Source organism: Dysidea avara, chromosome 12 (genome assembly GCF_963678975.1).
Source record: "Dysidea avara chromosome 12, odDysAvar1.4, whole genome shotgun sequence".
Classification (NCBI taxonomy): Eukaryota; Metazoa; Porifera; class Demospongiae; order Dictyoceratida; family Dysideidae; genus Dysidea; species Dysidea avara.
The window spans coordinates 4,319,830-4,347,018 of record NC_089283.1 but is presented as its reverse complement, the minus strand read 5'-3'; the positions used below and the strand labels follow the sequence as shown (position 1 = coordinate 4,347,018).

The 27,189-nt window shown below is 38.6% G+C and overlaps 1 protein-coding gene and 1 long non-coding RNA gene across 2 annotated transcripts; one reads left to right on the top strand and one right to left on the bottom strand.

Annotated features, from left to right (window-relative positions):
• Nucleotides 1-124: 124 nt before the first annotated feature.
• On the bottom strand, nt 125-27,189 carry LOC136240156 (uncharacterized). Its single transcript, XM_066031050.1, has 9 exons — nt 27,117-27,189; nt 1,853-5,457; nt 1,757-1,798; nt 1,070-1,704; nt 838-1,014; nt 645-787; nt 472-554; nt 390-422; nt 125-326 (listed from the first exon to the last, which is right to left on the bottom strand). Exons 2-9 carry the CDS (start codon nt 4,647-4,649, stop codon nt 304-306), a joined length of 3,933 nt encoding a protein of 1,310 aa, XP_065887122.1. The 5' UTR covers nt 4,650-5,457; nt 27,117-27,189; the 3' UTR covers nt 125-303.
• Nucleotides 7,207-8,640, top strand: LOC136240185 (uncharacterized). The gene is made up of 4 exons (XR_010693716.1): nt 7,207-7,720; nt 7,910-7,959; nt 8,007-8,116; nt 8,488-8,640. It is a non-coding gene; the product is annotated as an uncharacterized lncRNA (long non-coding RNA).

The following is a 27,189-nucleotide window of genomic DNA, read 5'->3' as shown; positions in this document are numbered from 1 at the left end:
GTGAATTCGACAACTGGATATTGTGCAGTTTTACAACTGTTATTTGATGCTAATGGCCTTTCATTATAATACTGTGTAGCATTAACTATACCTCCATAGTTACATTTCCTATTGTATAATCCGGAATACCTTATTTGTTTATTTTGTATCATTATCGACAAAGTATCACATACTTTTTTGCATACGGCTATAGCTATGTGTTTAACAATTTACTTAAAGGGAAACTACAACATATAGTAAAGCAACAATTATACTTGTGTGGAAAAAAATGCATGTCAGTACTAAACTATACCTAACTGATTATTATGGTTTGTCTTTCAACTTTTCTGAAAAGAAAAGGCGAGAACAACATAATAGTAATATTCGGAGTCACAAATGTATATATGTACCTTGAACATGTGATCCTGCCTTATTCTCTGTATCTATCAGATACACAACATGAACATCATCTCCATACAATATTGTGGTTACCTTTATTCACACCAGACTGTAGTAGTATGGGAGGAAATGTACCGCCAAGCTTAGCAAATCTTGATTTGAGACATTTAGGAACACTACATAATTATATGCAGCAAATAAAAGTCAATAACATTTTTTATTATCATACTTGACTAATAATAGTACGCACTAGTTATATTTCTTACATTTCCAGCTTACTCTGAACTCCTTCTCTACTTGCTCCTTGTAACTCAAAGCAACAAGACAAAAAGGCACCGGGATGAGAGCAATTGAACTTGAAAGAGAACATAACAGAATTGATTCTACTATGTCCTACATTCTCCTCTTCCTAGAGTACAGATTAGTCACTATACAATGGGTTATATGCCAGTCACAAACCTCAGTGATGTCACTCAGAGGGCTCACATCCCAACCAGTAAAACACTCACGCTCATTAGAGCCAATACATGGAAGCACACATTTCAACTTGCTATCGTACATCATCACTTTTGTCCCCACCACTTCTGGATGTGTTCCATTCACTTTGTAGTAAGACTTTCTGTACAGTGTGTCCACCTAAGGTAAATATAATTCAATCACCAGTGAACAAACTAACTAACTATAGACATACTTTGTGCAACTCTGATGGAATGTTCTGAACACAAAACACATCAGCTCTGAAGGAAACTGGTAGAGACTTTAGTGGCCAAAATAACTTTGCTATGTAACACACAGGGACATCAACAGATTTGCGGTCTGCATTTTCTATAAATGCCACAACAGGTTCTGACTGTGATACAATAGCCACCATGGCTAGCTTTTGTAATCTGATCAACCCATACCCTGAAGCTATTTCAAACTTGTTTTGACCAGTTTGTAGTTTGTACCTGGGACCTTCACAATCCTCACATGTTAGGAACCTCATCATGGAGTGATGTTGGGGACTAGTGAACACTGCTGAATGAGGTACTACCACTGCTATGCTTTTCTTCAGCACCATGTTACTCTCACTACCCAGCCACACTACTGCACTTCTTAGCTTACAATCTTCAGGTAGATCAAATGGTCCACTTGTTGTGGCTCCCATGTGAACTGTAACCTTCTCACCATCATCAACAGCATTAGGAGGAATCACTATTGATACTTTGTGGACTGGAGACTGAAATGTTCCTCCTTTGTGATCAAACTGTTTAGTGTGGATGGGTCCAGTGAAGGAGATAGCAGGAGGTTGGGTTGTAACAACTGGAACCTCAACTGCTTTATTTCCTGTATGTAATAGCTATATTGAGTATATGTAAGGCACCTGCATGTGGGTTACCTGAAGTACTGCTTTTGCTGGCTGTTTTCTCATCTTTTTTATCTACAAGTGAGGTATACAGTACGCGTAATTTCCAAAAGTAATATCAACACTTACCCCATTCATTCAGAGTTGGAACTAGGGTTCCATTCTGGCAAATGTCAGTTCCCTCAGCTAGTTGAATATTTCTTGATCCTCCAATCAGGAGCAGTTCTAGTGTGGGAGTCACTACCACAGCTGAACAATGTTGACACTCTACAGCTTCACTCATCTTCCTCCATGTGTCTGTTGTGTCCTTCAGTAGGACACAAGTCATGTCATCTTCACTATCACTAAAACTAGCAGTGATCATTGGCTTCCCGGCTACTTCTACTACACTAAATGGATGGAGATCTTTATCCACTTCTGCAGCTACTACTTGTACTTCACTCCAAACTATATCATCTGGTTTCATAGTCACAACAGACACCAACTTTTTGCAACTACTTCTCAAAACTTTATCATCTCCAATGATGTACATATCATCTCCGACTATACCACAATCCAAAACTGCAGATAAATTAGGGCTACCAGTTTCTGGCAATGTATACCATTCTCCTTTAGTTGTGTCAAGAATCTCCACTACATTCACAGCTTCTAACAAATTGGATCCTTCTTTACAGGCATATCCTCCACACACAATCATCCACCTCTCACCATAACAACACACACATGGAAGTATCCGAGGAGTTGGGACAGGTTCACTGAACTTCTTCCATTGCTCATCTGATCCTTCCTCACACAACACATACACATTCCCAGTCAGAGTGTTCCCTTCAGTTCCACTGACCAGTACACACTGACCATTCACACTGGCTACACCTCCCAACACTACTGGACTAGCTATGGAATCACACCTACACTTTGTTGTGTAGAAACAGAACACCTCATTACCCCTCTCCAAGGGCTTCAAGCAAGAATCCAAATTTTCACCTTGGGGGTAAACCTCTTGGTATCCTCCTGTCACAAACACCTTATCCTTGACAACAGCAGCACTCGGTTTAATCCTTCTAGCAGGCAGTGACAAATATGCCGACCAGTGGAGGCTGTAACAATAGTGTCTAGAATGGCCGCTAGAAACTGTCCTCTCTAGTGATTCAATGTATTTAGATTTGTCCTTTAATTTACTTTCCAGTTGGCGACTAGATTTGCTATGTGATAAAGATAGTCTCTTGTTTTGTTTTTCTAAATCTTTTGTCTTCTCTTGATGCTGCAAGATGACTTCATGACATTTCTGAAGAGTTTCATTTAGCAAAGTCACTTCTTTTTCTTTCTTTTCAATCATATCCTGGCATTTTTGTAGATCTACCTGTAGTCGTTCATTACCATCTGTGTATACTTCCTTTGAGATTTTCGCTTCTCTGTGTGCTGCTTTGTGGTCTTTAAGTTCTCTTTGTGAGTCAGTGTGTAATTTTGATACATTATCCAGTAACTTTTGTAGAGTTACATTTTCTGATTGTATTTTACCAAGCTGTGTATCCTTGACATCAAGCTTTTGTTGACAAGTATTCAGCTGAGACAGCAATGAAGATATACGTACAGACTTCTCATCCAGTTGTTGCCTTGTAGTGGATTTTACAACAGATAATTCAGAAATTTCTTTCTTCTGTTTTTCTATAGTTGCAATACATTGGTGGATCTGCTTTTCTCTATGGACACATCTCTCATTAGCAACCTGTATTTCCTTAACATTTTTATTGAGCTTGTTAAATAGATGGTAGTTACTGGATTCATTGGCTTGTAATACTTGTTGCTTGAGCTGTTCATTTTCTTGATCTAATCTATGTTTCTCTGCTTCTAATGCTCTTACATCCACATCCACTGAAGTTGCACTTTCAGCCTTGGCTTTTAATTTTTCTTTAATATTTTGCTCTGTTTCTTCTGTAAGTTTCTGGTACATTTCTTCTCCTTGCTTCAACTTGTACTTGAGCTCTTCATTTTCTTTTTGCATTTTTTGCACACTTGCAGACATGTTCTGTATCTGATCCAGAAATTCTCTCTGTTTATCTTGCACAATATCCTGGTTTCTGTTCAACTCGTTGCTACTTGATTGTTCCATAGATTTCTTGTAAGCAGACTGCTTGTCACTTTCTAGTGTCATGTTAGCTTTCACAAGCTCAGCCTTTAATTCTTCTACCTCCTTCTGTCTGTTTTGTAGATCTACATTATAACGTTGCAATTGAAGATGTAGTTCTTCCTTCTCGTGGGCAATAGATTCTTTTTCTTTAGATATCACCTCAATGTTCTGGATGAGTTCTGTTTCTTTCTTCTTCAAACGTAATTTCAGCTGACTGTTTTCTTGCTGTAGATATTGTTCCTTTTCTTCACTCTTCTTTTTCAGCATAGCATAGGTATGCTCTGAGTTGTTCAGTTCCATCTTTAAGTTTTTTATCTCTTTCTGTTTCTCCTTCATATCTTCTTGCTCCTGTCTCAACATGGAGCTCAGATTCATAACAATTTCACTACTAGATTGCAGGGACAACTTTTTACACTGAGATTTTAACTGATCAATTTCTGATTCTTGACTTTGTAAACTGATTAGTTGGTCAGCATTGTTTTGTACTAAATTAGAAATTTGCTGCTCTTTTGATGAGGTGGTGGTGGTGGTAAGCTCATACACTTGTGTTTGATATTGCTTCACAGCTGACACTAATCCCTCAGCTTTAGTTGCTTGAGTATCAAGTGATGCAAAAAGAGAAACTTTGTCTAATTCAGAATGCTGGAGAAGTGATTCTGAGCAATTTTCTCTCATTTTTGGTTGATGCCACCAATCATTAATCTGTGAGAAAACCATATCAGCATTTGGTCTATCCACAGGATTATCCTTCAAGCAATCAGTAGCAAGGCAGGTTAGGTAAGGACATTTTTCCCTCATACTTTGTATGTATTTATCTCTCCTTTTAGATTCAGGAATTTCACAAATTGGTTCTTGCCTGTTGGTGCTGCAGCATGCTCATCAGTTGGTTCAGGAAACTCTTGTGTCACTGTATGTACTATGACACAACCCAAGGAAAATAGATCTAATTTTTCAGTGTATTTTGGATTATGTTTACGTGCTTTAGGAGGCATGAATGCTAAGTTCCCGGAACAGTTGACAGGTGTTGTTTTTTAACAGTCACTTGAGCTTTAGCCAATCCAAGATCAGCAATTTTAGCATCTAGATTCTTGTTTAGTAAAATATTACCAGTAGATAGGTCATGGTGAAGTATTGGTGGATCATGACTGTGTAAATACATTAAACCACAAGCCACATCTTTGAGAATATTGACCTTGAAGTTAAGTGGGATGGATGATCTCTCTAATAGTGTACCTAATCTTAACCACATCTTCTCCATGATGAGAATTGGAACATGCGATTTTTCCCTGAAGTGTACCCCAAGAAAATGCACTATGCTAGGGTGTCTTAGTGTGCTAAGAATGTTGACCTCTCTGATAAAAGATTGTACCACCACATTTGACTTAATACCAGTTTCTATTAAAATGGAGTGAATTTCTTTAGCCACACACTCCTTTCCACTATAGATAGCTTTATATATTACTCCATATGAGCCTCGATCTATTTCAGATTTTGTGATGGTGATGTCTTTGATCAAAGAAAACTCTGCAGGCTCTTGTAATTTTGTGAGCCACTACCAAACAAATTATTCAAAAGTCCGGACATGACAATACCTTGGCAAATTGTGCTGTAAAGAAACAACAGTGTTACAAAGTTCATTGAAACTTTGATCATGATTGATGGAGGTATTAAATGTTGGCCAAAAAGTACATGATAGCTACAGCATCAAGATACATGGGTCGTAAAGCCAGAGCATCACACTGTGTGTATATTGACAGAAAGAAAAAAGAATGTGATTTACAAGCATGCATGCTTCATGGGATCTGCTTCAAAGCACACAATTTTGTGTTACAGTAGGTAGGGTATAGGCCACATAACAAATTTGATTGAATTCACACCAGCCATTTGTGATAATATACACAAATGGCTGGTGTGAAGTCAAAAATTTTCTGTATTTTTCATCCAAAAGGGTATATATGTCTGTGGGGCTTATTTCTTTTTGCATTTATATCTCATTGTCAAGAGTTTCATGCGACATATCAAATGGTACAATTACCATACCATTTAAGTAGGGATTCCCTTGAAAATTTTGCACACCACCCAAATTTCTGCCTTCAAAAATCATCCTAGAGACATTTTACGCAATGAAAATTACCTTTACGGAATAGTACTAGTCCATATACTACATAATACAGCATTAAATACAACAAAACACTTACAGGTGGCCGGATATAGAATTTTTTAAAAAATTGCCAACAACTCAAATTTTAGTCTCACTGACTGCCTACCTCACTGCCTCACTGACCACAGTCGCAAGGCTAGAGGCCAAATGAAGCAGCGCATGGTCACCATTTTATGCCACAATAAAGCACTCACCAGTGGGATGTACCTTTTGGGGTTCCGATGAGTGTAAGCCCTCTGTGCCTTGTCTTTTCTTTTATCTTCAATCAGGCTGCTTGTCTTCTTCTTCATCCAACGAAACCACATTGAGGCATTAATTTTCTGTATCAATGCTTTCTTTCAGCAGCATACTTAAATGCCACAAAATTATTTCAGAGCTGGATTTCAGAAGTGTTTCACTCCCAGCATTACTATAAGAGGTACCTTGCTAGATATCTGCAACTTCACGAATGGGATCCGGTTCGCGATAGGTTTGCAACCACACCCACCAAATGAAGATCTATGTGGATTAATAGTGAAAGAGTATGGAGACCTGACCTCTTAACAATCTAGCTATTTACTGAGCTAGCAATAATCAAGATCACCTCACTGTTTATTGGTCTAGCTAGCTGCACACCCCTTGGCTGACTTGAGATATACTCTAATACAACAGTCACTCTAATATACTTGTTGCTATTGATATTCAATGTGGCAATGCTGCATCTGTAATGGCAGTGATTCCATCAACACAGGATTGGGCAGAGTTTGCCTCTCTGCCTACAGTTTGAGTGTGAATACTTTTTTCCTTTTATTTATTAAAATGATGTATTGTAAACTTATGTGTGTATGTACTCTAAGTTCTCTAATACAACAGTCATGTATGATAGAACAGTTACAAGTTACATTATTCTGGTAGGCATAGCTATTTTTATAAGATAAAGAAGCAAGCACAATTAGCTACATTATTGTTGCTTTTGTTTCATTGTATGTAGTGAAGGTTAACAATGGCTGTCAAGACATCGAAATAGATCAGAGCGTTCCTTTCCATATATCCGGCATTCAATTTGCCATAGAAAAAGTAAGTGATTTTCAACCTTAAAATGACAAGCTTAAATTTCCTCTGATTTCCTTCTGCTATAGCTCATCTTAATCACTATTCACTGCTATTTTCAAATCTGGTTCAAATCTGAGGTATCTATCACATGTCGTGGGTTATTATGCCTTTTATTGCATGACTCCAAAACACTCCATACAAAATGCATGGGGAAATTTGCTATACCCAGTCAGTTTAGGCCATTTTGACGAGCCAAAATTTCCGTGAATTGGACTTCTTTTGGCATCATTGTACTCACAGAGAGTTTCTCTACATGTATCAAATTCAGAAAGTTACTAAACAGACTCGAGATAGGTGGTACACGATAATTAATTTAATTTTTAATATTTTTTTAATTGAAATGTATTGAACATGCCTGTTCCAGCTGGCATTTTTGCCATGAACAAAAATATAGCAAATGTCTGCAAACTTCTTGATATGCTTGCCTATTCAGGTCTCTGTGTAACAATGTCAACTGTTTAAACGAATAAAATCCCCAAATGTTTATTTTGTGTAAAAAGTGACAAATTTAAGTGTATTGCATTTAATGCTCACCTATCTGTTTTTACAGGCAATCTAGTCATAGTGATTCACCCACCAACAGTGGATGTGGTTGTGATACTTAACTCTGGACCAGGTAGGACCCTTATTAGTATTGTGAATTTCAGATCAGTTTACATACAGAACTCGAGGAATTATATTGTGCTTTCTTTTTGTAGTGCTCAATATTGTGACGTTTACATGTTGTGCGTATAGTATTAATGTTTTCCTAGTACCCAGATTTTTTGGTATATTGTACGTATTAATGACACCGTTGGTTTTGCAGGTGCCATCTGGTCATAGCAGTTCACGTACTAGCAGTTGGATGTAGTCATGGTAAGTCATGTTTGACCACACAAAAATGCTTGCTTGTTGTTTTACAGGACTGGTCTCTTGTGTTGTCAGAATATCAAGCAAGTTGTGTTTTGTGGTGACCACAAGCCCAGCCCTAGTGATAATTGGCCAGTCGTCTGATTAGCAGTTTTGACTTAAGGTATGTGCACAAGCTCACAGCAATTGCTTTATAAGTTGTACTTTTATGCACTACTGTAACTTAATGTTACTTAAGATCAGGTATTGGTTGTAAAATGGGTTAAACAATATACATCAGGTATTCGCTTACCTTAAAATGAGAATTGCAACAATTGCAATCCTGAATTTCCTGTTGTATAGCTAAGAAATATATTTAACATGTTGTACATTCTGTTTGGTGGCCACTTGTTGTTTGACAGGTCTCCTTGTGTTCATGTTTACATACTTAGGCACCAAAACACATTTACGTTACCTCTGGTACACCACATTCACTTATAGCCTTGAATATAATTTATTTAATGTTTAATTCAGTGCCTGCTTGTTCTTTTACAGGGCTCACTTAATCTTGTGTCATCATGAAGACATCTAAGAAATAATCACTTGGTGTTAAACTGATGTTTATTAAATTTTTGTTATGTGTTGTAATAGCACTGTTACATGTTTACTCTACTGCAAGAAATTTTCATGAATTCTGCAGCCATCTTATCCACAATTAGAATTGCCTTATTAGTAGCTGTCACGGCAGTTCACACGTCCACAAAGCACCATCAGTATAAGGTGGAGCTTGTGTTGTGGCTTTCATTATGTACGTAATGTAGGGCAACAAAGTTTTTTCTGGAATGTGGTTCGTGACTGTACATGAGTTTTGGTCATTCCACACAACTTTCAAAATATTTCTTGTATCATAAGTGGTGCATGGCACTAAATGGAGTATTGAATAACGATTTATACACCTTCCCTAGTGTCTGTACGTTCTTCACGCTTTCACACCTTGTTTATAAGACATCTGCCGATTATAAACGCTCGCATGGGGCGTGGCACTAAATGGACTCTAAAAGATTTCTGCTCAAAATGCCTTCCCTAGGGAACTTACGGGTCTGCACGCTTTCACAACTTGTTTGTCAGACATTAGGGCTTGTGTCCACATCGTGTCTTTAAAAGTTATTGTAGCGATTACAGGTTTGAATGGAGAAAATACGCGTAGGGCCAACCAGAATTAGATAATGTCAGGCCTAGATGACCAGTACAAACACGGGTAAGATGACTGGTATAATGTGACGATACGTGTAATACAAGGTAGAGAAATAATCTGAAATATGTCTAAATACGGCTATATATTTTATTTTAGCAAGGTCGCAAGAAAACTACGACTAAAGATTTTTTTATTTACGTAACCCAATACAAATCCATTGAGAGATGTTGCATAATCCAGGGCTAATATTGCAAAACCAACCCTACACGTAAATAACTCACAGTAGTGGCCGTGTCTTTTAATTGGGCGTGCGCTTCGTAGTTTCTTGGCCGCGCGCCTCACTACTGTGAGTCTCGATAAAGTTGAAAAGTGTACGTATTCAGTGCCTTGTTTCACAGAAAACCTCCTTTACCTTGGTTAGCATAATGACAAAGCTGTGGATTTTACAGAATAAAAGTGGTATGGGAGGGGGGCACTCACAATCCCTAGAAATAGGGTCTGGTTCAGGAGACTAACAAATTTATCCAGGTACTTGATTGTTAATATTTTCATAGCATAATAGGAACTCTGGAACTAGAACACTAACAATAGCAATTCTACATGCACACACAAAGTAAAAGCAAAGCCTATGGCAGCTGTGTGAACCACAGCTATTGCCACCTAGTGAACTAGCACTGGGATGTCTGTACACCACACAGGCACTTGACACTTGTGCAGACAAATCCTCTTGGGGTAGGGCTAGTAACCAGCAGGAGGACTGTCCAGGTCTCATGCAAGAGAACCCAAACTTCCACAACAACCTCAGCACCGCTACGCGAGACAAGGACAGTTGAGCTTTTGCCTCCCCAGTAAACACCAGGTACCCATTGACACACATTCACAAACATATTTATTCTTGTACGTATGTTCACATGATTTAATGAGATGCATCATGTCATTCATGCATGGTGCTGCAAGCAGTTACTGCCTGATTACACAAGTTCTCGGTCTAATTCTAACTTACTGGTTGACATACTGGTGAACTTGTTATATTAAACTCATATTTTCCCATAGCACTCCAGATGCCTTATACTTTCAGACTCAGTGATCTCCTGAAGCTTGATCTCCAAGTGGATAGAAGCGCCAACTTTGAGGCATGGAAGAATCAGCTGCAACACAAGTACAGATATTAACACTATGCTTCTCAAGCAAAACACTATCATTGGAAACCTAGGGCTAACCACATGCAGAGTAGTGTGCAGATGTAAACACCATTATCACTGCCATTAAACATTATGTAGACGGCCACATAAATAAATCTGCTGAGCATCATAATTTCTGCAAACGGGTACAACAACATGGTGAAACCTTCGATAATTACCTGGTGGCTCTGTAGGAACTTGTTGAGATATGTAATTTTTGCTCACCTGCATGCACAACAAAGAATATCAGAGACCAAATAATTGAAGGAATCCTAGATGGTGATACAGTTGACCACCTACTCCAGCAACAAAACCTTACTCTAGACACTGCTACTACCACATGCAGAGCTGAAGAAGCTGTGAAAAAAACAACACTCTGAGGTCACTCTACCACAGCCTGATACTGTTCTCACCTTACGAAAACAAGGACTATATCACAAGAAGACATCCACTCATCCCAACATCCTGGATGCAGAGACAAGCCACACCAAGGAGATTGCAGTTGCTGCCCAGCATATTCTACAACATGCCACTACTGTCATAAGTTCAGCCACTATGCATGTGTATGTCACGCTAAGCAAGCCCAGCAACAGCCTTATCCACACCTGCCTTCATCAGCCAGACCAATTCAGTTAATGGGGAATGCAGGTTGTGAGAGTCCACCATCCCAGTTGTCCACCATTAAACAGATGGTCACTAACGACCCATTTCACTGCACTGAATGGCTCCTGCTCCACAGACATTCTACCAGACTCAGGAGCAAATAAATCAGCTGCTGGCACACCACAGCTGACTATTCTTAATGATCATGTTCATAACCTGATCCTCTCTGATGTCGTCTCTTACACTGCAAATGGGATACTCTTTTGTCCCACAATCCAGTCCATTACAATCATTATTTAAAAATTTATTAAAGCTTTACAGCACAAGTACTGAAGGTCTGTAGGACACCTGGTCCTACAGCCTGTTTAAAGTTGTCACAGAAAGTATGTTTGAAAAGGTGGAGCATACTGATCACAGAGTTCCCATCTAGCTTTGACAACCAGATCAGAACCATGGAAGGAGAACAATTTCATATTCATATCAGCCTTACGCATAATGCAATGCCCTTAAGATACGATGCTCAATTCCATTTGCCTACTGAGACAAGCTGAAAGATGATTTAGATTTATTGTTGTCACAAAATATTATTGCCCCAGTCACCACAGTTAGCCCCAATTGTCACTCCTAAGAAAACAGTGACCACATCAGAATGTGCATAGACCAGTCAGGCTGTCACATCTTAACAAGTACGTGCTAAGTGAATGGTTTCAATCATGCACACCTGTTCAAGCTGTGGCCAATATACCAGCAACAGATGCAAAAATATTCACAGTACTAGATGCATCACCAATTCCCACTAGTTGAGTCAAGTCAACTCTTAACAACCCCTTTTGGCCATTACAATTATCTCTGGGCACCATATGGCATATCATCCATTTCAGAACAGAATGGCAGAAGCCTTTGCTGGTTTGCAAGGTTTCTGTAACATAGTTGATGACAGTCAGTTATGACAGCACTATCTCAGACCACGTTGCTCATGTGCAACATGGATGTGTTGAGAAGAACGTCAACCTAAATTTGGATAAATATGAATTCTTTCAGTCTACAGTCACCTTTGTGGCTTCCAGTTATCTACCACACTATAGCAACTCTGTTAGCACTGCTAAGACCACTGTTGAGCGCTAAAAATGACTTTGTTTCGTCCAGTGACCATCATGAAGCCTTCACTAAGTCCAAGGCAATCATGAAGTATGTATTATACTTCCTGTGGTACACCAAACAGCACATGCTGAGTCAGCAATGTACAAGCATGAGAAAACAAGCCATAGCATTTGTGCCAGTATTGATGAGTTTGTTTGTTTGAACTTATCTTCAGTTAGTTGGTTGATTGGTCTGTCATTCAGTAAAATATATTATAGAAATTCATCAAAAAGCATTTTGGTTACTTTGAAGACATGCTTGTTCTCACCATCTCAAGAAACCATAAGGTTAATTGAGATTGGTTACTCTGGTCAATATTTTGGTGAGAAAATCCAAACTGTTACAATCCCAATTAGCTATTTAGTAACACCATACAAAATTATTTTAGATTATCACATCAGAAATATTTCAGGTCACTTAGGCTTGATTTTACAGGTGGAAAAGATGGACTTGGGAGGATGCATACATGGAAAATGACAATACTCTAATATAACAGTCAACTGTCATGACCACAGTGTTGCTGGCTGTACTCTAATACAGCAGCTAGGGCTGGGAAATATACTAGCACTTTTAGTAAACCATATTAATTTTAAGTCATGCTAGCTAGTTTTGATACCACCTTCTTTTTAAAAGACTGTAATGCCATCTAGACATTATCACCTCCCTGTGGGCATGTTTCATCTGATGGTAACCATACCTGTGAAAACATAGATTGTAGACAGCTGGCCACCGAAATTATGTAAGTGATAATTTGTACTTGAGGCTTGCCAAATCACCATGGGTATTTTTAGTAGTTTCATTGAGGCAAATGGTTATTTTGTGTAGTAATACCGTGATGTTAAGGTGTATCAGCTGTTTGCTTGTTTCAATATTGTTCAGCCCTAACAGCAGCTACAGTAAGGTGACTATGTTATAACACATTATATCACTCATCCTGAATGTCAGACACATGCAAGGTTTAAGCTTATTGCTGGCTGGTATGGCTGCAACAATTAGAGCAACTCATTAAGCGCTATGTTTACATAAGAATTTGCAGTCTTGGTAAACCATGCTGATATGATGAATCATGTCCAATAATTCAGAACAGAGTCAAAAGGCAGTAGGAACAATAGTCAGTTAAGCAACAACTGTTCTACTTATGGCCGCTCTATTGGAGTAACTTGATCATCAATACTCAAGTCACATAGTTATAGTTTGGTGTCTGGCTATGAACCATCCTTGTCCTTAACATTCAAGGCAAGTGATATAGGCTATAAAGGTTTTCAGAAGAATCCGATAACACGTACAACGTTATGTCTGACCTTACGTCGTGTAATAGCCCTGACAATCCACGAGAAATATTAGAAGTTGTGTGAAAATAATAGATGCACTTCAGACTTCCGGATGTATGAATTTTTGACTTCAGCAATGGTTGTTAGAAGAAATAGCGAAGGATGAATGTTTGCCAGTATGGTAAACAAAGATTATCCAGTGCCATTCTTTGAAAAAAGTCAGTGACTAAGGATGCTTCAATTGCCAAGAAGTTTAATGTGAAATTCACCCCACCAGCCACAGTTAAGAAGCTTTAGCCACAATATTCCACATACAATATGGGCATATAATGCAGGGTCAATTATTACTGCCTGGCATAGGCTATTTGTCAGGCAAATATCATGCATGGCCGATCACAATGGAACCTGCCTGACAAAATATCAAATCAAAATGCAAGGAAGTAGTCCAAGGCTGTATAGTTCTTTAATAGTGCATAAGTAAATAGCAAACACAATAATGATAGTACCATTATACATACTAATGTTAAGTAAATCTATTGATGTATTCACCAAATTGTGCAAAGTAGCAGTGTATCAATGTCAGGTAAAGCTTTAGTTTGCCTTACATTTTCACCGGGGTTTTAAAAATATATAATTGTCTCTGATTTACAACATATTCGTTCAGTAACTGATTCGCACAGGTGGTTTTCGAGATGCTAATAGCTAGAACATCCCATGTTTAAACATCCATACTGACCTAGGTTCCATAAAACATCACAGCTATTACATGACTTAAGTCCAAATGTAATGGCTTTCCATAAATACACGTTTGTTTTGGATTTTTCAGAAAATGTCTGTAAGTTATGTGCAAATACGTACCTAATAATATGTCAAGACTTCATATCAGGTAGTTTCTATATTGTGAACTCCCGGTACAACTATAGCAACATGGTCATGCTGTTTAATATATTATACATGTACCTTCAGGGCCGGAGGAGGGAAAATTGAGTTGGTCAGGCCATTGACTATAATATTGAAATTGCTACTATATACATGCCAATGAGAGGGGAGCTGTTGCACAGCTTTGCGAAGTGCGAAGCACGAGCATTTTAGGGGGGTCTGGGGGCATGCCCCCACAGAAATGTTTGAAAATTAGACACTCAGATATGCAATTTTAGTGAAATTTCACTGCTAGTTAGCTATATAAATATGCACAAGCCTATCTGTTGTTCTTCAGACTTTCCGAGTATACTATGTACCTGTATAATTGTAGACCTGACATACAGGGGACACAGCATGAAATTTGTTGTATGGTTCATTTAGTTATAGCTTGCAATTAGAAGTTCAAGGGTAGTCTGGGGGTGCAACCCCCAGGAGCTGCAGAATTTTTGCAATTTAAAGGTTTGAAAATGCCTTAAAATTTAAAATTGATGCTAAATTTTAAAGTAAAACTAGCTAGCAACTTGCAACTTTCCCCCCAAATTTCACAGGGAACCCATGTCAGCATGGCCCCCTTTAGCTAGGATATAGTTACTATACAGTGAATTCACACAGCTACAATAAAAAGCTACACAGCTACAAAAATACAGTATACTACTATACTGGTTTGTATGAAGTGAACGGATCATCACGTAAATATACTGGTGGACAGTCACAAGACCAATCGGTATTCGAAAATGGCACGATGTGGGTGAGACTGAGAGTTTGCTCGGTATCTCGACAGGATGAGTGGGTAGTTGAAGAGGAGTGATTTCTTCTCAACTCTTATCCAGTTGGCCACCATGTAATGTATGAGTGTACAGCTTCTTGCTGCGGAATGAGTCATCTGGTTTGTCACTGCCAGCCCTTCGCCCAGTAAAAGAAGTCAAGAGAGACAAGCCAAGGAATGCTAATGATATTTTATGAAGATTAAATTGTGATATAAGTGTGCTGGTTTAGAATCAAATAAACTTACACGTGATAAATGCCAACTGTCAGCACATGTGATACTGTACGTAGAACCCACAATCATTTCTGTACAAAACGATACGAATGCTATGCTGTACTGTAAGGTAATTGGAGGTACTATACGTGTAGTTCTTTGCTTTAGCTAGGCTGAGAAACTAGGTAACTACTCGTGTCATGCATTTTCAATAACATCTGTAAAATGTATGTAGCTACATGTTGATGTGATCATCCAAAGATTGCATGAGAGTAATGTAGTTCGAGCTGGTCAGCTAGTTGGTTCAACTCCAGATTATTGGTCTGGCTCAGGCCTGACCAACTGGACCGTCTCCTCCGGCCTTGAGTCCTTACCAAGTAGCTACTATAACCAGTGAATAGCTACTGGCCTGTGTATGACACGTAGCTATTAAATTATGAAAAGCTGGTTCCTGGTAGATCTTTCTTGGTGAGAAAACGTAAGAAATGACTCAGTAAGTATTGTGCCATAGATTTTAGTAATAGTCTCGCGCGCCCGACCAACTTGGTTCCATCTCTTGGGTCATAGTCACGGTCATACCTGACCTCAGGTAGCCACCACACCGACAAGCAGCCACTGGCACCGTTTCTTGCAAGCAAAACACACATTAGTTATACTACTAGTGCTACTGCGTGCTGTGTACTAGCTACTTACCGTGCGTCCACGGCCGGTGCTTGCCCTCCACTGCCGGAAAACACTGTCAAATCACTGGTGGAGATAGCATTGTTGTGTTACTACGTCGTTGTTATTTTTTGACGGCTGGTACCTGGTCACAAAGTAACTAACTATTGATGTCACAGGGAAATATACTGATGTCGGGAATTAATTGGAATTTCTTCAAAAGCGGGTGTACTAATTTGGACAATAGTTTAGATACCAGATTGATATCAAAAGTTCACAATAATAAGATCACGTGATGCGAACGCGTGCGCATTTTCTTCTCCGGGTACAGCGGTTCTAAGAGACCTTGCACGACAACAAGGCGTCACATGCGGTATCGTGGATTGCGCATCCGTTGTTATAAATTTTTTTGGGATTTGACCAAATAGCCAATCAAATGTGAGGACTTCTATACAAATTTTGTTCTCATTGGCCCATTTTCACGTGACACCATAGACACTGGTGACCACGGATGTGCAATCCGCGATAATTATTGTTTGAACTTCAAAAATGAATTGATTTGATTGGACGAAATCATGTGCATGTGATTTTTGCTTGTTTTGTTGTCGCGCAAGGTCTCTTAGAACCGCAGTACTGCTGATTGCACGAATCTTTAAAATTGCGTGACGCATTCGTGTATGCGCACACAAAAATTAAAATGTTTTGTTTCACGGAACAAGTTGCTTACGTTGGGAATCTTAGTCCCCGACATCAGCAACGTGTTCTGTGAAACAAAATCTTGTGTGCGCACGCACGCATGCGTCACGAAATTTTTAAAGATTCGTGCAATCAGCAGTAGACTATATACGGAGATTATACTATCTATGTCCCGGGAAATGTGCCACCTCTCCATACAGGCCATCCATCGATGATGAACGTCGCTGACAGTTGAACTTTTCGATCTCAGTCACGAGTTTTAAACTTATTTTAATTATGATTATGATTAAATACAAAGCTTGTATACCCGATCAATGCATTAACATTATACAAAAGTAAATCTAAAATCTAATAAATAACAAGTACACAGAAAAATTTGGAATTTTCAACTAGACTACATAGCACATCGATAAATAGTGCACGATATTAAATCACAGTAAAACAATAAGAAGTGTTATAACACCCTTGTAGGCTTGTACAGGCTCTGCCTTTTGGTGTAACCCTGTCTCTTTTGACAAATCAGATAAACAGTGTTGGGAGTAATGCATTACATATTATTATTATTACTTTTGAGGTAACTAAGTAATAATATGAAATACGCTATAAAAACCAGTAATATAACTCAAGTTACTTTACTTACAAATGTAACACGTTACCTAAGTAATATAGTTACTGTAGCGAATTGAATATTATGTAATATTATCGTAGCTAATGGATAATTAATTACAACATACACATGTGAGCTAAAACAATGATTATACTAATTATACAGTCCAGTTGGAAGGGAGACACTGGGCATAGTGGGGAAGGATACAGGGTAAAGGGGGAAAAGTGGGAACTGGTAGGTACTAGTGGATTAAATGAAGAGATGAATGGATGATAATCATTGGGATAGTGTGTAGCATTAAAGTCAGAAGTCAGTTTGTCAACAGACAGATCTAGTCCGGAAAGTGCTAAAGGTCTACTACTAATAACTGTGGGCGGATGATAAAGGGACAATTCTAACGGGTAGTGAGCTTGATAACTAGAGTGCCTCAAATCATGTGGTTGCCATTACACAGAGTTTCAGAAGCAATTCCATCAGCAACAACTAAAGGAAAGTTCACAGTATCTGGGGGTGCCGAAGTTACCAAATGTGAAGTCTTCTGCTCTACAACAGCAGCAATGGCCTCCTCAAGCAACTCAAGGCCCAATGTTCTCAGTCGTACCAGCTCCTTGAGATGATGCAAAAGTGAACTGAATGTGTGAATCTTCAATACCAACGCCTTGAGGAACCGCATCTTCGGGGTCCAATGAAGCATATTCAACAGAGAGTGATGAAAACCTATTGGTGACAGGAAAGTTATTATCAGACACTGTGTTGTCCCTGCAGAGGCCATATGATACTTTTGTCCAACTTTGTTCACCCACATTGGCACAGGGCTGACTGTCATCTCCCTCAACAACATCTTGGGGCAAATCCCCATCCTCCTCCACTGAACAACCCTGCAACCAATCATCCTCAGAGTGGGGGTGGAGTGCCCAAAAACGTAAAATCATTTTGGCATTATAACGGTATAATTGAACACTCAGCCGTTCAACAAGGTGGCGAAAAGCCTTGCCTGTGGACAACCCATTCCTCACAGTGGAAATCCACGGAGCAATTGAGCGAAGAATCTCTACAATTGAAGGTGTCCAAATACCAAAGTTATATCCACTACTAAGGGTAAAACTTCACCTCCTGCTGCTTCCACCAGCGCCTTGTGCCTAGCATCTTTCTCCATCTCTCATCTGAGAGCTGCAAACCCTGTAATATTATTACTACAAGTAACAAAGTTACTATAATCTCGTTAGTAATCCACTGAGTAACACCTAGCCATTGTTAATGTTTTACAAAATATTAGCTACTTGGTCTTGTTGACATTTCATTTACACTTATACCCCTTTCAATACCTATACCCGTGGACACAACCAGCGTTTTGTTACCCCTTTTGCTAGAACTGATACATATTTAAATTCTTTCCTACCCTCTGCTATCAATTTGTGGAATTCTCTACCTGATTCATTAGTTGAACTGGATGATTTAAACCAATTTAAAGATGATTTATCCTTATACCTCTTCCCAACAAACTGATTTTATGTATGATTATCTGTAGTGTGTTTATACTCTTTTTGTGAGTTCTACACAGTAATTAACAATAATAATAACAATAGCCACAACAAAGTAATGAAGCCTACTGAATGAAGCTTATTCACCACCTTCTTACTTGCACATTGTCCAACAACGCAATGATGTCACGTGATAAGGTGGTAGTTTCACACATGACAGCTTAAGGCTATGGACACAAAGTAATATACTATGTAATATTATTATAGTTACTTTATTTTATGGGTAATATGTAAATAGTTCAGTTGCAAGAAATATGTAACTAGTTACTTTTAAAAAATTAACTTGCCCAACACTGCAGATAATTAATAATAATAATAATAATCCCTACTGTGCTCCAAGATACCATAATGGAAATGCACAGTAGGGATATAACACTTCTTATTGTTTTACTGTGATTTAATATCGTGCACTACTCCAGCTTGTTTCAGTACTTTTTATCAATGTGCTATGGTCCCTACTCTAGTTGAAAATTTCAAATTTTTCTGTGTACTATTTGAATTTATTACTGGACAGGCAGCATTTGCTGATTTGTCCAGGGGACCAGCCCAAAGAAGAATTACACACAAACAATAGGTGCATACATACATGCATACATACACATTTGAGGAGACTTAAGTTACATGTATTGGTTCAAGTTTGCTACAAATGATTCAAGGGAATTTGATTCAATGATCCGGATGGGGAGATCGTTCCAATCACGGATTGTATTGGGGAAAAAACTAAATCTGTAAGAGTCAGTGAATGAAGGGAATAAGATGTAGTGCATCTCATGGTAACTTCTTGTTGGTCTTGAAGTGATGTTGTAGTAAGATGGAATCTTCAGAGGTATTAGATAGATTTGTAAAAGGTAACTAGACTTGCTATTTTCCTTCGATATTTAAGTGTTGGCCACATCAATGCCTCTAACAGTGATGAAACACTAGTTCTCCAGTCATAGTTTGCACAAACCCAACGGGTTGCAGATCTTTGCACTCTCTCAGTTTGGTCGGAGTCTTTGTTTGTGTAAGGGTCCCAGACTGTAGAGGCGTATTCTAATATTGGACGTACTAGTGATAAGTATGTTCTTGCTTTTGTCTCTATAGAACATCTATATAAGTTTCGCCTTAGGAAATTAAGTACTTTAAAGGCTTTGGCAGTAGGTGTATAAACTAGTATGCATTCAAATGAAACACCATTTGGAAGCAGACAATATCCTTGCTGAAAATCAGTTTGGTCTTCGATCTAATCATTTTTGTGAGTCTCAATTGCTTATTACTATTGATGACTTTGCCAAAGCAGTAGATCAGAAACTCCAAGAGCCTTTGACAAAGTATCACACCCCAGACTATTACACAAATTGGGACCCAAGGGAAATGTTTAAGCATTTTATTTGACCGAATGCAACGAGTAATAGTGAATGGCTCATTGTCCTCCCTTTGTAATGTAATGTCAGGTGTGCCCCAAGGCTCTGTCTTGGGCCTGGCTCTGTTTTTAGTTTATATTAATCACATGGTTGCAAATATTTAAAGCCAAATTAGACTGTTTGCTGATGACTGTCTTATCTATAACTATTCATTCTCACGAAGATCATGTAATATTACAACAAGACTTGAACACCTTAACAGAGTAGGCAGACAGATGGAAAATAATGTTTAATGTTTCAAAATGTAGTATAATGCAAATCAGTACAGCTCTTGCTGCTCTTCACAAAAGGGTTTTTTGTCTACACAATTAATGGCAACCCACTAAATATTGTTACAGAACACAGATATCTTGGGATACTGATACTAACAAATTATCGTGGCATCCACACATCAATCAATTGTGTCACAAAGCCAACCAACTAGCTACTAGAGTTTCTGCAACGTAATCTACGAGGCTGCTCAAGAATACTAAGGAACATAGCTGCAAACAACTGATTTTACTTACTATAGAATACTGTTCATGATCAGCTATTTGGGACCCCCACCATCAGAATGCTATCCACCCACTGAAAATGATTCAACACCGTACTGCAAGATCTGTGTTAAATAAATCTTGGAGAAGAAATGATCAAGACAGTATATCACAGATGTAAATGAACTTGAAATGGCCTTCCTTTCAAGATCAAAGAAAACATTCTTGCCTTCTTTTACTTTATAAAATAGTAACAAATCACTTCAAAGTCCCGTTAAATTACCTACTCTGCCAATCATACTCTAGTACTTGATCTCAACACCCTCTTAAGTATCGCTACTATCTAGTATCCACTGACGTAATTATATCGTTATTCCTTTTTCCCAAGAACTATCGTTCAATGGAACAATTTCCCTATTAGCAAGATTACTGGCTTGACTCTTGAACAATTTTAAAGAATCCCCACTGCTTACAAGTGGTTGACATCTCTGCTTGCTGCCAGGAGAGACCACAGTTATAGCAGTGTTGTGTCCTTGATTAGATGCTCCACCAGTTTTCTTTCAGTACTGAGATCAGCTGTAATCTGCTTGCGTGGAGCCAGGTCTCATTGTGGCAGCCCAGTGACTATTGGAGCACTTGACCTTGCAATATCTGAGGGTCACATGTACTTTGAATTGTTGTTTCTTGTTTTTTTTTCATTTACTTGTTATATATATTGGAAAAAAAAAGAATCCCTATCTACTTTACTATTAAATTTATAATTGTACGTATTTGTACATTAGCGTGTATTTATTTATTTGATTTATTAATGCTTTACAGCACAGGTGCTGAGGGTCTGTAGGGCGCCTGGTCCTACAGCCTGCTCAAAGACTTTAGCTACTTAAGGTGTGTTTGAAAAGTTGGAGAAAGGAGAAAAAAATCCATGACTGGACCTAGGTAGACTTGAACCTGCAGCCATCCGATTTACGCTCAAACGTTTACAGGAGTCTACCAGGTGGTCTGGATGTTTTCTCCTTGTTATTTTCATGTAATATATCTAATCCAAAACAGCCAAGCTGTAAAAAAAGAGTGCGACCCTGAGAAAGGCTATGGTGAAAAAAGATGTGAAATCCAAGGTGGCGGCCAAGAAATGGCTGTGATGGTAGGTTAATGGTAAAAATTTTAATAACAACAATTCAGGTGAATTTGGTGCCAAGTTAATGGTAAAAATTTTAATAACGACAATTCAGGTGAATTTTGTGCCAAGACCAAGCGGCACCAAATTCACCTGAATTGTTGTTACTAAAATTTTTACCATTAACCTACCATCACAGCCATTTCTTGGCCGCCACCTTGGATTTCACATCTTTTTTCACCATAGCCTTTCTCAGGGCCGCACTCTTTTTTTACAGTTTGGCTGTTTTGGATTAGATTTCACTTCTTTTTGTATTTGTATACCCCAAAGCCGGCCATAAAGCCGGCCTATGGCCGGCTTTAGGGCTTTTTAACCTGTCATTTTTTCTTTACTACAGGAAGAAGAAAAGATGAAGCAGGGTGATTTCTTTGTAGCTAACCTCTCTGCAAGGTGATCCTTCTAGCTGATCTCTCTACCGGATGACTTGTTTGTAGCTGAACTCTCTACAGGGTGATTTGTTTGTAGCTGAACTCTCTACAAGGTGACTTCTTCTAGCTGATCTTTCTACAGGGTGAATTGTTTGTAGCTGAATTCTCTACAGGGCGATTTGTTTGCAGCTAAACTGCTACAATGTAACTTCTTCTAGCTGAATTCTCTACGGGTGGCTTGTTTCTAGCTGATCTCTCTACAGGGTGACTTGTTTCTAGCTGAACTCTCTACAGGGTGATTTGTTTGTAGCTGAACTCTCTACAAGGTAACTTCTTCTAGCTGATCTTTCTACAAGGTGATTTGTTTGTAGCTGAATTCTCTACAGGGCAATTTGTTTGCAGCTGAACTCTCTACATGGTAGTTTCTTTGTAGCTGAACTCTCTACAATGTAACTTCTTCTAGCTGAACTCTCTACGGGTGACTTGTTCCTAGCTGATCTCTCTACAGGGTGACTTGTTTCTAGCTGAACTCTCTACAGGGTGATTTGTTTGTAGCTGAACTCTCTACAAGGTAACTTCTTCTAGCTGATCTTTCTACAGGGTGATTTGTTTGTCTCTACAGGGAAATTTGTTTGCAGCTGAACTCTCTGCATGGTAGTTTCTTTGTAGCTGAACTCTCTACAATGTAACTTCTTCTAGCTGAACTCTCTACAGGGTGACTTGTTTGTAGCTGAACCCTCTACAGGGTGATTTGTTTGTTGCTAAACTCTCTACAAGGTAACTTCTTCTAGCTGATCTTTCTACAAGTTGATTTGTCTGTAGCTGAATTCTCTACAGGGCAATTTGTTTGCTGCTGAACTCTCTACATGGTAGTTTCTTTGTAGCTGAACTCTACAGTGTAACTTCTTCTAGCTGAACTCTTTATAGGGTGACTTGTTTCTAGCTGAACTCTCTACAGGGTGATTTGTTTGTAGCTGAACTCTCTAAAAGGTAACTTCTTCTAGCTGATCTTTCTACAGGGTGATTGGTTTGTAGCTGAATTCTCTACAGGGCAATTTGTTTGCAGTTGAACTCTGTACATGGTAGTTTCTTTGTAGCTGAACTCTCTACAATGTAACTTTTTCTAGCTGATCTCTCTACAGGGTAACTTGTTTCTAGCTGAACTCTCTACAGGGTGATTTGTTTGTAGCTGAACTCTCTACAAGGTAACTTCTTCTAGCTGATCTTTCTACAAGGTGATTTGTCTGTAGCTGAATTCTCTACAGGGAAATTTGTTTGCTGCTGAACTCTGTACATGGTAGTTTCTTTGTAGCTGAACTCTCTACAATGTAACTTCTTCTAGCTGAACTCTCTACAGGGTGACTTGTTTCTAGCTGATCTCTCTACAATGTAACTTCTTCTAGCTGAACTCTCTACAGGGTGACTTGTTTGTAGCTGAACCCTCTACAGGGTGATTTGTTTGCAGCTGAACTGTCTACATGGTAGTTTCTTTGTAACTGAACTCTCTACAATGTAAGTTCTTCTAGCTGAACTCTACAGGATGACTTGTTTCTAGCTGATCTCTGTACAGGGTGACTTGTTCCTAGCTGAACTCTCTACAGGTGATTTGTTTGCAGCTGAACTCTCTTACATGGTGGTTTCTTTGTAGCTGAACTCTCTACAAAGTGACTTCTTCTAGCTGATCTATCTACAGGATGACTTGTTTCTAACTGAACTCTCTACAGTGTGATCTGTTCATAGCGGAACTTTCTACTGGGTGATTTGTTTGCAGCTAAACTCTTTGCATGATTGTTTCTTTGTAACTGAACTCTCTACAAGGTAACTTCTTCTAGCTGATCTCTCTACAGGGCAATTTGTTTGTAGCTGAATTCTCTACAGGGTGATTTATTTGAGCTGAACTCTCTACATGATGGCTTCTTTGTAGCTGAACTCTCTATTAGGTACCTTCTTCTAGCTGATCTGACTACAGGGTGACTAGTTTGTAGCTGAATTCCCTACAGAATAACTTGCAATGTAATATAACTGAGTAAACTATACATGCAGCTGAATGCTTTATTAGGGTGACTGTTCTATTAGAGTAACTCGATCTCGCATTTGCTGCACGTAGTTGCCTTTCGAATCATAACTCAGTGATTTGTATTCCGATTCTTCTGTACTACTGCAATAACTTTCTATGATGATTATTCCAGCTACATACTGATTTTCAGCTTGTTGCTCTAAGCGGTTTGCCTGGTAGACACGAAAACTAATAGTTTTTTTATTCATAAAAATCGATCGCGTAATTTTGACACAGGTTGGGTTTTGTGTCATATCTCCATGGTCTTTATCCCGATTCCTTTCAAACCACAAAAAGGCACTCCTACGATGGTTGCTCCATCTACATATCAATTTTCAACTGATTCTTCCAAGGTATTTACCCTGTAGGCGTGACAGACCTTCGACCTTATTTTACGCAAATAATTGGTCATAATTCCGTGAATGTTCATCGGATTTCTACTAAAGTTGGTACGGAGATCCGCCTTAATGAGCCCTTTAAGTGTGCCAAATTTCAGCCCAATCCAAGCACGCATTCGTGTTTTATGGTGAATTTTGCGAAGTGTGCGAAATGAAGAAGGTGAAGAAGAAAAATATGAAGAAATTAAAACGAAATTTTGTTCACTCGTATCTCGGAAATGGCTGGAGCGATTTTCTTCAAATTTGGTATGTATACTCCCCTAACTGGGCGGCACGTCTCTAGCAAATTTGGTTCCAATCGGATAAGGAATCACAGAGCTACATAGGTGTGAAAATTGCATTTTCTTTCTTCCTGTTAATATACTCACGGTGTGGCGCGCCGGCTTCTTGGGCCGCACGACACACTATCGTGTGTCTTGATCCATAGGAATTCTAGAGAGTAACTCATTATCTCTAAGTACCCCAAGTAGAACCAAATGGAAACTAGTTTATTTATTAATACTTTCAGCACAAGTGTTGAAGGTCTGTAGGACACCTGAGTTGTGTTACCCTTACAGAGCTTTGCTGATTATTACTAATTATACAACCAAGTACTAAGAATAATACAAAATGCGGTTAAAATTACGTCATTAATAATGAATGAATAAATAATAATTAATAAATAATAAATAATGTTTGAGAAAACTACAAGGCCTAAAGCTTCGCACTCACCGGGAATAGAATCCATGTTGTATGAAGAGATAATCGTATAATGGGTGAATGTTTCCGTGGAGGTGATAGAAACATACGACAATTCTATTTAATACCGATTAAAACAGCACATGATATACCCACTACCAATCAAGCAGATTCAAATGGCTATTTAGACAAGCGAATTGCTGTTCAATTGTGTTTGAAAGTGTTGCCAGCTGGCACACTAAGTCTCAAGTTGCCATGCCAGCTGCCAGTGGATGTACTCCGTGTGTATCTATGGCTGCAGGACACCTGAATAGGTTTGACATGCCAGCTGCACAAGGACAGGTATGTTTGTTTGTATTGTAATGTACATATTATGTCTTTTATTTTATATATTTTTTCTGGCTTGCTAGGCTCTGGTTGGTTTGGTTGTCTGTTTGTACTACTGTATTATAAAGAGCATGGTATGTTTTAAATGTTTTCTTGTATTATTGTACATTTTTCCTTTACGTAGCTTACTAGGCTCTGGCTGGCTTGGCTGTCTTCCTTTACCTGGTTTACTTGGCTTATACTTAGGGCTGAGCAATAGTATTGATAGTGTGATATATCGCGATAGTAAATCACTACTGTTATCGCGATAGTGGGATATCACTATCGTGATAGTTATGATAAGCTCAGATCTGCATTAAAATGGTATTAACAACCCTTCTATACTGTTTTACAGTTCGTATTACCAGCTTTCTTACAAAGGAGTGGCCTGTAAAAGCTTTACCAAAAGTCCATATTCATCGGCCGCCCACGAAGTTAATTAACAAATGTCCTGTGCATGCAAAATATCTTTCTATATGACTGCAAATCATAGCTATACAACTAAGACTTTGTTAAGAGCAAAGTGTTTCATAAACTATCGAGATAGTATTCACTATCGCGATATTTAATCAATAACTATCGTGATAGTAAAATTTTACTATCGCTTAGCATTACTTATACTCCTACAGTATTGTGCATCTCCTGTAGGTTGTGTATGCATATACTGTGTACACATCACTGTGCCATTACCACACCAATGATGTACTGGTACTTAGCTACTGGTAGCCTTTAGTTACGATGCCACTATTGTGTTGTATCTGTCACTACTGTGACATATTGAGTTGATTTGGGGATCATGCCTTCACCACCTAATAGCCTCACCAGGGGGCTGTCACGTTGGTGTATGTATGTGACGTGGTCCTAGTAATAATAATAATAATAGTAAAGTCAGAACTGAAGTAGCTATAGTCATTAAGAATTTTGTATAGAAAAAATAAATCACCCCCTCTGGCGTCCATGTTAATTGTTTTAATTAAAAGTGTTAATTATATTTATTTTTGTATCCATCCATGCCTACTTTGACTTTGGTCTTTGTTTAGGCTTTATCGTGTGGAAACACCAAAGGTCTGTTGGTAGCCATTCGATTGATCAAATTAGCTAATTTATAGAAAACTGATGCTGCTGCTTGCCACTATTGTTGATGCTTGCTGCAACATAGCCTGTTGTCAATTGCTGCTACCTAGCAGCAGTATATATGCAACAGCAAGCAGCGAGGAGCAAGTAGCAGCAAAAAAGTATAAGCAACAAGCGAGAGCGAACAAGCAACAGTAAGTAACTAACAACATCAGCGAATGCAAGGAGCAGCATCAGTAGTAAGCAGCAAGTATAGTAGCCAGGGGTGTACCTACCATGTAGGCAGGTGAGGCAGCTGCCTCACCAAATATTAGTAATTGAAGTGAGAAGCTAGTAGTGGACTTTTTGATACTTGAAACTTAATGTTACAACAATTTATATGTTATTTAGTGCAACTTACCATGAAAATTAGTACGAATCCATCCATAGCAGATTACCCTCGGTACTGCTCCGTTACAAACATCAGTTGGCAC

Excerpts from the sequence above, each read along its gene's own strand:
- LOC136240156 (XM_066031050.1), bottom strand. The coding sequence starts at position 4,649 with ATGAGGGAAAAATGTCCTTACCTAACCTGCCTTGCTACTGATTGCTTG. Across the intron at positions 1,015-1,069 it reads TTCCATCAGAGTTGCACAAA|GTGGACACACTGTACAGAAA; the intron begins GTATGTCTATAG and ends TATTTACCTTAG. Across the intron at positions 327-389 it reads GGCAGGATCACATGTTCAAG|AAAAGTTGAAAGACAAACCA; the intron begins GTACATATATAC and ends TTTTCTTTTCAG.